At 48.8% G+C, this 13,521-nt stretch overlaps 1 protein-coding gene across 1 annotated transcript in view; it reads right to left on the bottom strand.

The window, feature by feature from the left end:
- Positions 1-7,100, bottom strand: part of mtnr1ba (melatonin receptor type 1Ba) — a 66,604-nt gene extending 59,504 nt beyond the window's left edge. The window contains exon 1 of the mRNA XM_029170482.3: positions 6,575-7,100. Within this exon, the coding sequence (XP_029026315.3) occupies positions 6,575-7,100 (526 nt within the window). The remainder of the gene's footprint in view (positions 1-6,574) is intronic.
- Positions 7,101-13,521: the final 6,421 nt, after the last annotated feature.

Here is a 13,521-nt window from a genome sequence, read left to right as displayed (position 1 = left end):
TATCAATAATGTGTGAATATGGAATTTGTGGTGTTGTATGTCATGACTTTTATTAAGTAGTATGGGATATGTATAATAATGCACATATGTATGTATATGATATGTATATGTTTGTATTAGTATGTGCACATACCTTAGCACTATTATTGGTATTAGTATTAATCTCCAAGGTAAACCACAGTACAACAGTTGTTTAGTTATGAATGTGTTAGCCTAAGGTACATCCCTGCTCCGATTGTTTACTTAACAGATTTGCTTGGTTTCAGCAGCTGGTTGCACCCCTTACCCACCCACCCCCCCACCCTTCCGCATACACACCCTAAAGCAGAAACCTAACCTGTCCACCAACACAGCAACATCACACACATTTTGGATTAGCTAAATAAAACATTAAATAAACCATAAATCAGGAAGAGTATATATATTCTATATATACTCTTCTTGTTAAAGCAAAGCTGTCCATCACAATATGGCATTCAACGTAATATATGCTGCTTGCTAAACTGCTGGACAGAACAAAAAAAAAGGAAAAAAAAAATACCAACAACTAAAGTAAATACTTAATGCAAAAAGTAAGAATACTCCCATCCACATGCATCCACCACCAGTAATAGAGCGATTTATTGACATATCCAATCCAATATATCCATCATATCCAAAATCTATATGTTAATTTTCAATGTAGATCAGACAGTGAGCCTTTCAATCTCTAAATGGTAAGCTGATCTCAACATCACCACTAATTACATGTTCTGGAATAATATATGTTCTAATTTATTCAGAATGACAAAACATACAAATTTACAACTAATACAATACAAAATTATTCATGGAACTCACTATACAGGACAAAGGATGTTCCAAATGGGTCTCACAAACTCAAATATTTGCCCTCACTGTACAGATACCACAGCAGATAGATTCCTACATGCATTCTGGTCATGTTCACCTGTGCAGCAATTTTGGCAAAGAGTATGTGAAAACCTGTCAATCCAGTTAAGCTGTCCAATCCCAGCAGCCCCTGCACTTTGTCTTCTAGGAGATCTAAGTGGGCTTGATCTAGAGACAAACTCATCACACACACTTCTTTTTGCCCTCTGTGTCGCAAAGAAAATCATCCTCATGAACTGGAAAACTAAAAAAAAATTAAGCATTACTCAGTATCTGAACAGCTTGTTAGATTATACCACCTTAGACACATTGTCTGCTTCATCAAATCAATGAGCAAAACTATACTCTGAGTGATTCCATTTCCAGGTAAGGATGCGTGGGGCTCGCGTACTGCGTCATGTCTGGCACAGTGGTTGGGGGTGCCTGCCTACCTAAGGAACCAGGACAACGGGACTGGTGGACTCTGGGCTGGCCGCATGGGTGTGGTGGCTGCTGAGACCGGCGTTCCTGTGCCGGAGTATGGCCATTTTGAGGGTTGGCGTGCGCCTGTCTCCAGGGAGCAGAGGCGTGCCTACCTGCCGGTGTGCGGGGGTGGACCTAGGGGTGGAGACCTGGGTGACCTGCGTCCGGGGGACTCCCTCCGGGGGTGCCTGCCTGTGCCCGGAGGGGTGTCTCTCCCCTGGGGCGCTGCCCCTGCTCGGGTGGGGCGCTGCCTGCCCTAGCGGTCCGACGTCCTCTGGTGACTGCTCGGGACTGTTGCAGGGGGGGTTGGCGGACTACTCGGGCTCCGACCTTCATTGGGCCCTGGGCGGAGGTTGGCCCTCAATGCACAACCGCAGAGTATGTGTGTAGGTTTGAGTGTAGCACTACACGGGGCGAGCATGGGCATACTTGAGCGAGAGAATGGGTAAGTGTGAAAGAAGGGTGAGGATGGCTCTGGCTGTGCTGCGTGTGGTGCCTGGGCAGTAGTACTGTGGTCCCTGGGTCTCGGCTATCTCTTCCTGGCTGGGGGTTGTGGGGGGTGGTGGGATGGGTAGCAGAGCTACTTGGGAACCTGGCTCTGCGGACTCTGGTGCTCTGCTTCCCAACTACATTTCTCCACATTCATCCACTTAGGTCTGCAAGGGGCGTCCTGCTGATGGAGGGACTGGGGCTACCGGGAAGTGGTTCCCTCCCTCCCAAGTGGGATGCTCTGCAGTTTTAATTGCATTAGTCATACACTCTTGTCCAGGAATCTGGGGGCCCCTTCAGGGGGGGCCAGTGGAGCCTTCACATTGATGGCTCTGCCTGCTGGACCCCTCGGAGAATTGGTGATCTCCCAAAGTTCCTTATACTTAGCCACATACACATACATTCAGGGCTCCTTCACTGGGCCTGGGGCTGAGGCCAGTTGTGGCCTCGCCCACTGGCCCTGGTGGAGAGATCACCACCCAGTTTTAACTGCAAAAAGACATTTAGGGTGAGGGGGGGCACTGTCCGGGGGACACACCGTCAGCCAGCGGTTGTGCTCTTGGAGGTGTCACCCACCTTCAGTGCACTTTAGATCCACACACTCACGTCCAAGCTGGGTTGCAGGGTTCTGGGGTGCCTTTTCCGCTGCCCTCTGCTTCGCCCTGGTTGGGGGGGTTGGGCGGGGCTCAGGGGACTGGGGACGAAGGAGTCGTTAATGACAACACTGCTTTGAACCATAGAATTAACTTTGTCAACGCTGTCGAGGAAGCCCATCCTGGCGGCGGACAGCAGGGTCTGGATCCATGAAGCAGGTTGTTACCTCACATCTGACATTGTGTAATTTTACATACTGGTCCTCTTAAATGTGAGAATTTGATGGACCATCATATATGAAAGGTGCCCAGCATCACTGACTTTGTGTCGTAACCCACTCAGCTTTCTCCAAGTGGTTCCTCAATTTCCCTCTTAGTGTTAGTTAATGCATAGAGCAGGGGTCACCTGGTCTTCGAGAGCCACAGTCCTGCTGGTTTTCCAACTCTCTCTGCTTTCGGACCACCTAAACTATACAAGTTACAGACAAATCAAAGGGGAGTGACTTACCAGAATTTAATAAACATCAAAACAGTTCCTCTTTCGAAACAAAGTAACAGTAATTTAATAAAGTGTGGGTTATTAAATATCAGATCTCTTTCATCTAAATCCTTGTTAATAAATGACTTGATAAGTGACCCTCACATAGATCTGCTCTGTCTCACTGAAACCTGGCTGCAGCAGGATGAATATGTTACTTTAAATGAGTCGATTTCAATGAGTCACATTAACGATCATGTTCCTAGAAGTACAGGTCAAGATAATTAATATTGGTATTGATTATAATTGATCTTGCAGCAGCTGGAAAGAAATGTTACTATATCTGGCAACAACGCTGTTGCCAGATTCAAGCAGATGATTCCATCATCTTTTGCCTCAATGTCTTGTAGATACACAGAGAACAGTCACCTTAATCCTTATGAACAGGTTGACTGTCTTGTAGATGATGCTGCAGCTTCTCTACGTACAATGTTAGACACAGTGGCTCCTCTGAAGAAGAAGACAGTGAATCAGAGGAGGTTAGCTCCGTGGTATAACTCAGACATCCGCAGCCTAAAGCACAGGACCAGACCACTAGAAAGGCAGTGGCGTTCCAACAAAATAAATGTAAACTGCATTGCATGGAAGGACAGTCTCCCCAGCAATCAATGACTTTATGAACTACTTTACTGAAAAATCTTGGCATCCAAGAATCCACTGTAAGCAACACTATTGATGAAATTAACAATGGTGATCTACTGAAGCTTTACAACAAAGGTGTATTAAGCACAGACCAGAAACGGGTCTTTAAAAACACTTTTAACTATGTTGAGCCTGTGCCTTTGCTATTGGGCAATGATGAAAATGATGAGGAGTGCTTCGCCCAGTATATTCCTATACACTGGCCACATTGTTCAAAATTGAGTCTATTAAAAAACAACATGATGCTACACAGACTCATCTTACTGCTAAAATGATGATGTTAGCGATGCAGAGGGATTTCAGAGTAATCATCAGTTCAAAACAGAACCTTCCTCTGTTGGTCTGATCATGTACCAAGATGCCTTTGGATCAGGGAAAAAAACACACTAAATTTCAGCTACCTTGAAAACTACCAAACAATTTTCTAAAAGCACTTTAGATTCTCATTTGATGCTTGTCCCTGTAAATGTCACAATGGCACAATGGTGGAAGTACCGAAATGCACAGCGTGGCTTGGATAAACGAGTGTTTTAATAATAACGTAGTCAGGCAGGCAATGGTCATACACAGTTTGGCAAAAACAAGGTCCGACAAGGAGTAGGGAAAGACGTGGTCAAAAAACAGGCAGAGGTCGAAAATACTAGACTGGGCTATCACAGACTGAGCTAGGTTAGGTGACTTATTAGAGCCAAGAGCATGGATGCTGTCTGTGGAGTGGCAGGTGGTCATGGGACCTCACTACGACCGGTGGCTTAGCAGCGCTCTTTGCCAGCTACTACAATTTCAACATGCAGTATGCTGATGATGCTTCCTGCACCCTGGAATTGATCCAAAGATCATTTTTATTTAAAAAAAAGCTTGTCTTTCTATTATTTTAGTTTCTCACCAATAACTAACATTTTTGCTCTTGATCTTGTTTTTATAGGTTCTTCTTGGGCATAAATCCAGAGAAAGGGTCAAAATCGAAAAGGCAGCATGGACCTATTATTCAAAACGTCTGCACTTTCATTCGAAAATTAATTGACTTCGAATGGATGTCATACACACCTGTTCATTAGGTCACCAGTTTAAGTGTTGCAAAAAGTTGTGCCATGAAATGCAAATCTAAAAGTCACAGAAATTGTGTGGTTTTTTTTTCTTAATAAATTTTATATTTTCTTAATTTAATATATTATTTGTACCACAATATGTTGTAACATAACAGAAAACCCCTCATGAAACCTTTACTGTGATATTACAGTTTAATATTAACATTTTACAAACGCATACTGTCTAGTTGCAGTAAGAGTTACATCCATTTACTGTAAAATCACAGTGGCATACTGTTAACTCAGTAATTTAGTGTCCTATCTTACTGTGAAGTCAGAGTAAAGAGCTATAAATTTACAAGCAGTATGATACTGTGAAAGTCATGCAATTAGTAGGCAGTAATTTACTGTAAATTTACACCAAAATATTTAACAGTGTAGCTAAACAATTATCTGACAAATATCCTGTAGTCAGTCAGGATTTAGAAAACATCATAGCAGACAAACAGCTCTGGTTAATGTATCATAGCTTTAGACAATGGTCTAGTCTCTGTCCTTGTTAGATCTTAGTGCTGCATTTGATAAAATTGATGATAACATTTTATTACAGAGATTAGAACTTAGCATCGGAATTAAAGGTACAGCACTGGGATGGTTTAAATCCTATTTGTTGAAAAGATTCCAGTTTGTTCACATTAACGAGGATTTGTCGTTAACATGAACAAAGTAGAATCTGTTCATGTCACCTCTAGGTGGGATTATTAGGAACCATATTAATGACTCTATAAATTTTCATTGTTATGCAGACGATATATGTCTTTGGAACCAAATGAAACAGATCAACTAGTCAAAATTCAGAGTTGTTTAAAAGACATCAAATCCTGGATGTCCCAAAACGTCCTTCAACTAAATTCAGATAAAACTGAAATTCTTATTGTTGGGCCTAAAAATCTGAGAGAGACACTATTGAGTCAGATAGCCACCCTGGATGGCATAACATTAGCTTCAGATTCTACTGTGAGGAACCTTGGTGTCATCTTTGACCAGGATCTCTCTTTTACATCATACATTAAACAAATCTCCAGAACCGCCTACTTTCATCTTAGAAATATAGCTAAAATTAGAAGCAACATAAATTTCAGTTGGCAGTGATTGTTAGTCACAGGAACCATCTCTTAGTTAAGCTGCAATAGACATAGACGGCTGGGGGACTTAATTTATACATGGAGCTCCTCTGTTTCTTCCTCGTTAGAGAGGGAGTTTTTTTCTCTCCAATTTTACTGTCAAATTATTATTAAATACTTAAGGCTTGTTGTATGTGGTATTTGTTGGGTTTAGTTGTGTAACTTCTTAAACCTTACCTTGTAAATGCCTTTATATAACATTGTTGTCATTTAGTGCTATATAAATAAAACTAAATTGAATTGAAATAAGAGAAACTGCAGAGCCGGTGTAAAAAGAGCTGCTAGTTCAGTACACAGATCATCCAAATCTTCAGATTTTACTGCCAAAGAGCATCAACATACCTTTCTATAAAGCATAACTCATCCCTAATGAAGAAATCAGGAATAAGATAAGAAGCTGGACGCTTCAGTGGAAGCATCTCCTCCACTGCACGCGCTCTGAACGGAATGAAAACGAGTCTGTTTGACTGACAAGTTCGGTGAGAGAGTAGCGACGACAGAGGCAGCGCTGAAGACAATTCATTGAGCAAAGCAGCGCCAGGGATTTCGAAACCATTCATGTTTGCAGCTTGCATTCATCCGTTCATTCATAAAGTCACACACTTTCATCGCCACGTGACAGCGGATACAGTAAAGCTAAGCTCACCTTTGTTATGTATAATAACCTGAGCTCTGTGCCGTAATTCACTCACGCGCGCGCGCACACACATGACCAGCACACTATCACAATAGCTTTCAGCTTCTTACCCGCATTCCGTAGTTTACGGTTCCTAAGAACAGCCACTATGACCAGCAGGTTTCCCAGGACGTCCACCACCGTGGTGAAGATCAGCACGCTGGCCAGCGCCGTCATGACCCACGGAGGACGCGCTGCTTCCTGGCTCGGTTCCGGCCCGGGCTCCGTACGGTTCTTCAGCAGCGACTCATCCTCCGACGGGTCCATTTGTCCCGACTCCTTCACACCCCTCGGTCGTTGTGACGGCTCGCTGGCATGGCGCTCAGCTGTGTGTCGTCTCTGCGATGCTGCTGTGTCCAGCCGCGTAACATGGGTAAAGAGCCGAGCCGCTGCGCCGTTCAGCTGCCAGCCCGTGCCCGCCTGGAGCATGGAGCATGGAGCATGGAGCATGGAACCTGGAGCCTGGAGCCTGGAGCATGGAACCTGGAGGCTGGAACCTGGAGCATGGAGCCTGAAGCCTGAAGCCTGGAGCATGGAACCTGGAGCCTGAAGCCTGGAGCATGGAACCTGGAACCTGGAACCTGGAGCCTGGAGCATGGAGCATGGAGCATGGAACCTGGAGCCTGAAGCCTGGAGCATGGAACCTGGAACCTGGAGCCTGAAGCCTGGAGCATGGAGCATGGAACCTGGAGCCTGAAGCCTGGAGCATGGAACCTGGAACCTGGAACCTGGAGCATGGAGCCTGGAGCCTGGAACCTGGAGCCTGGAGCATGGAACCTGAAGCCTGGAGCCTGGAGCATGGAACCTGGAACCTGGAGCCTGGAGCATGGAGCATGGAGCATGGAACCTGGAGCCTGAAGCCTGGAGCATGGAACCTGGAGCCTGGAGCCTGGAACCTGGAGCCTGGAGCCTGGAGCATGGAGCATGGAACCTGGAGCCTGAAGCCTGGAACCTGGAACCTGGAGCCTGAAGCATGGAGCATGGAGCATGGAGCATGGAACCTGGAGCCTGAAGCCTGGAGCATGGAACCTGGAACCTGGAGCATGGAGCCTGGAGCCTGGAGCCTGGAGCCTGGAGCCTGGAGCCTGGAACCTGGAGCCTGGAGCATGGAACCTGAAGCCTGGAGCATGGAACCTGGAACCTGGAGCCTGGAGCATGGAACCTGGAACCTGGAACCTGGAGCCTGAAGCCTGGAGCATGGAGCATGGAACCTGGAGCCTGGAGCATGGAACCTGGAACCTGGAGCATGGAGCATGGAGCCTGGAGCCTGGAGCCTGGAGCATGGAACCTGGAACCTGGAGCCTGGAGCATGGAGCATGGAGCATGGAACCTGGAGCCTGAAGCCTGGAGCATGGAACCTGGAGCCTGGAGCCTGGAGCCTGGAACCTGGAGCCTGGAGCCTGGAGCATGGAGCATGGAACCTGGAGCCTGAAGCCTGGAACCTGGAACCTGGAGCCTGAAGCATGGAGCATGGAGCATGGAGCATGGAACCTGGAGCCTGAAGCCTGGAGCATGGAACCTGGAACCTGGAGCATGGAGCCTGGAGCCTGGAGCCTGGAGCCTGGAGCCTGGAGCCTGGAGCCTGGAGCCTGGAGCATGGAACCTGAGCAGGGACCTGAAGCCTGGAGCATGGAACCTGGAACCTGGAGCCTGGAGCATGGAACCTGGAACCTGGAACCTGGAGCCTGAAGCCTGGAGCATGGAGCATGGAACCTGGAGCCTGGAGCATGGAACCTGGAACCTGGAGCATGGAGCATGGAGCCTGGAGCCTGGAGCCTGGAGCCTGGAACCTGGAGCATGGAACCTGAAGCCTGGAGCATGGAACCTGGAACCTGGAACCTGGAGCCTGGAGCCTGGAGCCTGGAGCATGGAGCATGGAACCTGGAGCCTGAAGCCTGAAGCCTGGAGCATGGAACCTGGAACCTGGAACCTGGAGCCTGGAGCATGGAGCCTGGAGCATGGAACCTGGAACCTGGAACCTGGAGCCTGGAGCATGGAGCATGGAACCTGGAGCCTGAAGCCTGGAGCATGGAACCTGGAACCTGGAGCCTGGAGCATGGAGCATGGAACCTGGAACCTGGAACCTGGAGCCTGGAGCATGGAGCATGGAACCTGGAGCCTGAAGCCTGGAGCCTGGAACCTGGAGCCTGGAGCATGGAACCTGAAGCCTGGAGCCTGGAGCATGGAACCTGGAACCTGGAGCCTGGAGCATAGAGCATGGAGCATGGAACCTGGAGCCTGAAGCCTGGAGCATGGAACCTGGAGCCTGGAGCCTGGAACCTGGAGCCTGGAGCCTGGAGCATGGAGCCTGGAACCTGGAGCATGGAACCTGGAACCTGGAGCCTGGAACCTGGAACCTGGAGCCTGGAGCATGGAGCATGGAACCTGGAGCCTGAAGCCTGAAGCCTGGAGCATGGAACCTGGAACCTGGAGCCTGGAGCATGGAGCCTGGAGCATGGAACCTGGAACCTGGAACCTGGAGCCTGGAGCATGGAGCATGGAACCTGGAGCCTGAAGCCTGGAGCATGGAACCTGGAACCTGGAACCTGGAACCTGGAGCCTGGAGCATGGAACCTGGAGCCTGAAGCCTGGAGCATGGAACCTGGAACCTGGAACCTGGAGCCTGAAGCCTGGAGCCTGGAGCATGGAGCATGGAGCATGGAACCTGGAGCCTGAAGCCTGGAACCTGGAACCTGGAGCCTGAAGCCTGGAGCCTGGAGCATGGAGCATGGAGCATGGAACCTGGAGCCTGAAGCCTGGAGCATGGAACCTGGAGCCTGGAGCCTGGAGCATGGAACCTGGAGCCTGAAGCCTGGAGCATGGAACCTGGAACCTGGAGCCTGAAGCCTGGAGCCTGGAGCATGGAGCATGGAGCATGGAACCTGGAGCCTGAAGCCTGGAACCTGGAACCTGGAGCCTGGAGCATGGAGCATGGAGCATGGAGCATGGAGCATGGAGCATGGAACCTGGAGCCTGAAGCCTGGAGCATGGAACCTGGAACCTGGAGCCTGGAGCCTGGAGCCTGGAACCTGGAGCCTGGAGCATGGAACCTGAAGCCTGGAGCATGGAACCTGGAGCCTGGAGCCTGGAGCATGGAGCATGGAACCTGGAGCATGGAGCATGGAACCTGGAGCCTGAAGCCTGGAGCATGGAACCTGGAACCTGGAGCATGGAGCCTGGAGCCTGGAACCTGGAGCATGGAACCTGAAGCCTGGAGCCTGGAGCCTGGAGCATGGAACCTGGAGCCTGGAGCATGGAGCATGTAGCATGGAGCATGGAACCTGGAGCCTGAAGCCTGAAGCCTGGAGCATGGAACCTGGAACCTGGAACCTGGAGCCTGGAGCATGGAACCTGGAACCTGGAACCTGGAGCCTGGAGCATGGAGCATGGAGCATGGAACCTGGAGCCTGAAGCCTGGAGCATGGAACCTGGAACCTGGAACCTGGAGCCTGGAGCATGGAACCTGGAGCCTGAAGCCTGGAGCATGGAACCTGGAACCTGGAACCTGGAGCCTGAAGCCTGGAGCCTGGAGCATGGAGCATGGAGCATGGAGCATGGAGCATGGAACCTGGAGCCTGAAGCCTGGAGCCTGGAGCATGGAACCTGGAACCTGGAACCTGGAGCATGGAGCCTGGAGCCTGGAGCCTGGAACCTGGAGCCTGGAGCCTGGAACCTGGAGCCTGGAGCCTGGAGCATGGAGCCTGGAGCCTGGAGCCTGGAACCTGGAGCATGGAACCTGAAGCCTGGAGCCTGGAGCATGGAACCTGGAACCTGGAGCCTGGAGCATGGAGCATGTAGCATGGAGCATGGAACCTGGAGCCTGAAGCCTGAAGCCTGGAGCATGGAACCTGGAACCTGGAACCTGGAGCCTGGAGCATGGAACCTGGAACCTGGAACCTGGAGCCTGGAGCATGGAGCATGGAGCATGGAACCTGGAGCCTGAAGCCTGGAGCATGGAACCTGGAACCTGGAACCTGGAGCCTGGAGCATGGAACCTGGAGCCTGAAGCCTGGAGCATGGAACCTGGAACCTGGAACCTGGAACCTGGAGCCTGAAGCCTGGAGCCTGGAGCATGGAGCATGGAGCATGGAGCATGGAACCTGGAGCCTGAAGCCTGGAGCCTGGAGCCTGGAGCATGGAACCTGGAACCTGGAACCTGGAACCTGGAGCATGGAGCCTGGAGCCTGGAGCCTGGAGCCTGGAACCTGGAGCCTGGAACCTGGAGCCTGGAGCCTGGAGCATGGAGCCTGGAGCCTGGAGCCTGGAGCCTGGAGCCTGGAGCCTGGAGCCTGGAGCCTGGAGCCTGGAGCCTGGAGCCTGGAACCTGGAGCCTGGAGCCTGGAACCTGGAGCCTGGAGCATGGAGCCTGGAGCCTGGAGCCTGGAGCCTGGAACCTGGAGCCTGAAGCCTGGAAGCTATTCTGTTCCTGCTCCGTCGTTTAAGACCTCCTGCTCCTTGTCGCTCCTCTCCGTGCCCCACCAGTCACATCTCCTCCTCGGCTCCCTCCTCTGCTCCGTGTTTGCAGCTCTGAAATCAACTCTCTGTCTCCTCTGGCATTCCTCTGTTCTGTGCTGTAGCGAACGTCCATTGATAATAGACAGTGTGTGTTGGCTAGATGAGGGTTAATGACTCGCAGAAGGACGATGGTCACACAAAGCACAATAATGTAAACAATGAGTTGCTTTCAGTGCGGGCTCATGGTGGATTTCAGCTGACTGAAATAAAAGCTTTTAACTTCCACCTATTTCATAAGAACCCCTTCATTTCTTCTGCAGTGATGTGAGCTCAGTGGTGGGATAAATCTAAATAAATCATAATTAAAGCAATAAAAGGAAAATTAAAACAAGAACTTAAAAAGACTGAAACTCAAATATAAAAACTCAAAGTTGCTCAGAGTGTAACAGATGTAAAACAGTGAAACCAACCAACATGTCCGTTTCAGAATCAGAATCAGAAAGGTGTTTAGTGCCATGTACAGGGAAGGTTTCGCCATATTAGAAGTGTGATGCAGGACATGAGCAGAGCAACACAGTGTTATTGGTTGTTTAGGAGTCCAAACGGGAAGGAAATGGACAGTAACCTTCTGCCTAAGAGAAGTGGTTCAAAGAGTTCATGTTCAGGGTGGGATGGAGCTGGAAGCTAAAATCTGTTTCAATGGGTTTGGTTCTGACCCAAGGTTCCATCAGTAGACTTTTACTGAGAATTTACCTTCAGAATGATCTGATATGTCTAACACTCTGAGGCTGTTCCAGTAGTTGACCCTGACAAACACAAAGGCATGAATGACTTTCTCTGGCTTCCTGTCTTTATAAATCTAGAGTTTACAATAATTTCAGTCTTGTCTTTATTACCTAAAGGGTTGATTGTATTCGCTTTGGACTTGGGCAGAGTGTGCCTAAGGGACTATAGACTATTATTGCCATGTATGATCTGACCCAGGGTAAATAGTGTTGGGTTAGCGTGCAGAGATAGAGTACCAGTGCAGAATTGATGGTTTGTCCACTTCTCCAGTCATGAAGGACTTCATAGTTTACCCCAGGGGGGGACCGCCGCCCTTCAGGAGCATTGTCCTGCTTATTTTTCTAATCTCCTTGATGCCAGCTGCTGACTGGCTGAACACCTGGTGAAGGTAATCAGCAATAGTTGGGACAGGAAGATACGGAAAACCAAGCCCTGGTTAACAGCATTAGAAGCCCTGAGCTGCACTGATCATTTAACTTGTTTACTGTATCAGGGCAGCATTAGCTGGAATGTTGTTAAAGGTCCACTTTGTTTCTCAGGGTTATAGCAGTCAAGTCTTCTTATATGTCTTCCACAGTGTGCTGCCTGTTCATCCAGCCTTTTGGGACCCACACCACACTGTAGTGAAGGAGCCATGGGACCTGCTGCTCTCCACACTTCTCCGTCCTTCCTCACCTCATGAGTCTCATCACTTCTTTTCCTGCTCCGAATGAATACAGTGAAAATTTTAAGGTAACTCCTTTTGACTTTATCCCTTCAGGGGTCGCTACGGTGAATAATTAGCTAATTTTGCTAACCACTGCGCCTTAGTAGCCTGAGGGGTGTGGCCATTAAAAGGATGAGGCCAGTCAGCACCACAATATGCCTCTATCTCCTACATGCTCACAGCTACATCCCTCTCTATACAAAGTGTGGTAAAACTATTAATGATGCAACACGGTTAGTAAGGTTGTCTGCATTTTGTGTGTGTGTGTGTGTGTGTGTGTGTGTGTGTGTGTGTGTGTGTGTGTGTGTGTGTGTGTGTGTGTGTGTGTGTGTGTGTGTGTGTGTGTTTCTAATAAAACCCTAATCTTTTATATGATTCGGGAGGAATGAGTCCTCTCAGTGAAAGACTCATTCATTTCCATGCAGTACCACATGGCAGGACAGGAAACTTCCTCAAGGATTTATATTTTTGTCACGTGACAGCAGAGTCGCTCAGACTCTGTGGCGAGCAGCAAGCGTTGCAGTTCGTTCCTGATTTGTTCCTATGGACCTTAGGGATTATTCGTTAGTTTTTTTGTCACGTGACAGCTCTGGGAGATGTGTGGACTGATAAACCAGGAAATGAACAATGTCTGATTTCTGACGTTTATTTATTTGTCACTTGACAGCCGACGTACATTATTATGGAATTATAATTAATTAGTGGGCTTTGATTCTTTGATTCTAGATGTGTGAAGTTTTATTGTGTCTATAATGTAAAGTGTGTTTGTAAATCAATACTTTCGAACAATATATCAACATGTTGATTTTGTGGTAGTGTATACTCTGCCACAATCAAAAAAATAGTAATCGGCAGAGGCACAGGTAGGTAGCAGGCTAAGGCAGTGTTTACAGTCCATTCAGGTCAGGTACAGGTAAGGACGTTTCACAAAGGCTCGGTAACTTACAGGATCAGCAGGAGTGGAAAACGCTGGAAAGAAGTGACTAAACACGGCGATCTGGTGGAGGACTGAGGTGAGTACTGGTAACTAAATACACAGTGATTATGTGATGAGAAATAGGTGGCTGGTCA

The sequence above is a fragment of the Betta splendens genome, chromosome 13 (assembly GCF_900634795.4).
Source record: "Betta splendens chromosome 13, fBetSpl5.4, whole genome shotgun sequence".
Taxonomy (NCBI): domain Eukaryota; kingdom Metazoa; phylum Chordata; class Actinopteri; order Anabantiformes; family Osphronemidae; genus Betta; species Betta splendens.
This window is presented reverse-complemented; position numbering and strand designations above follow the sequence as displayed.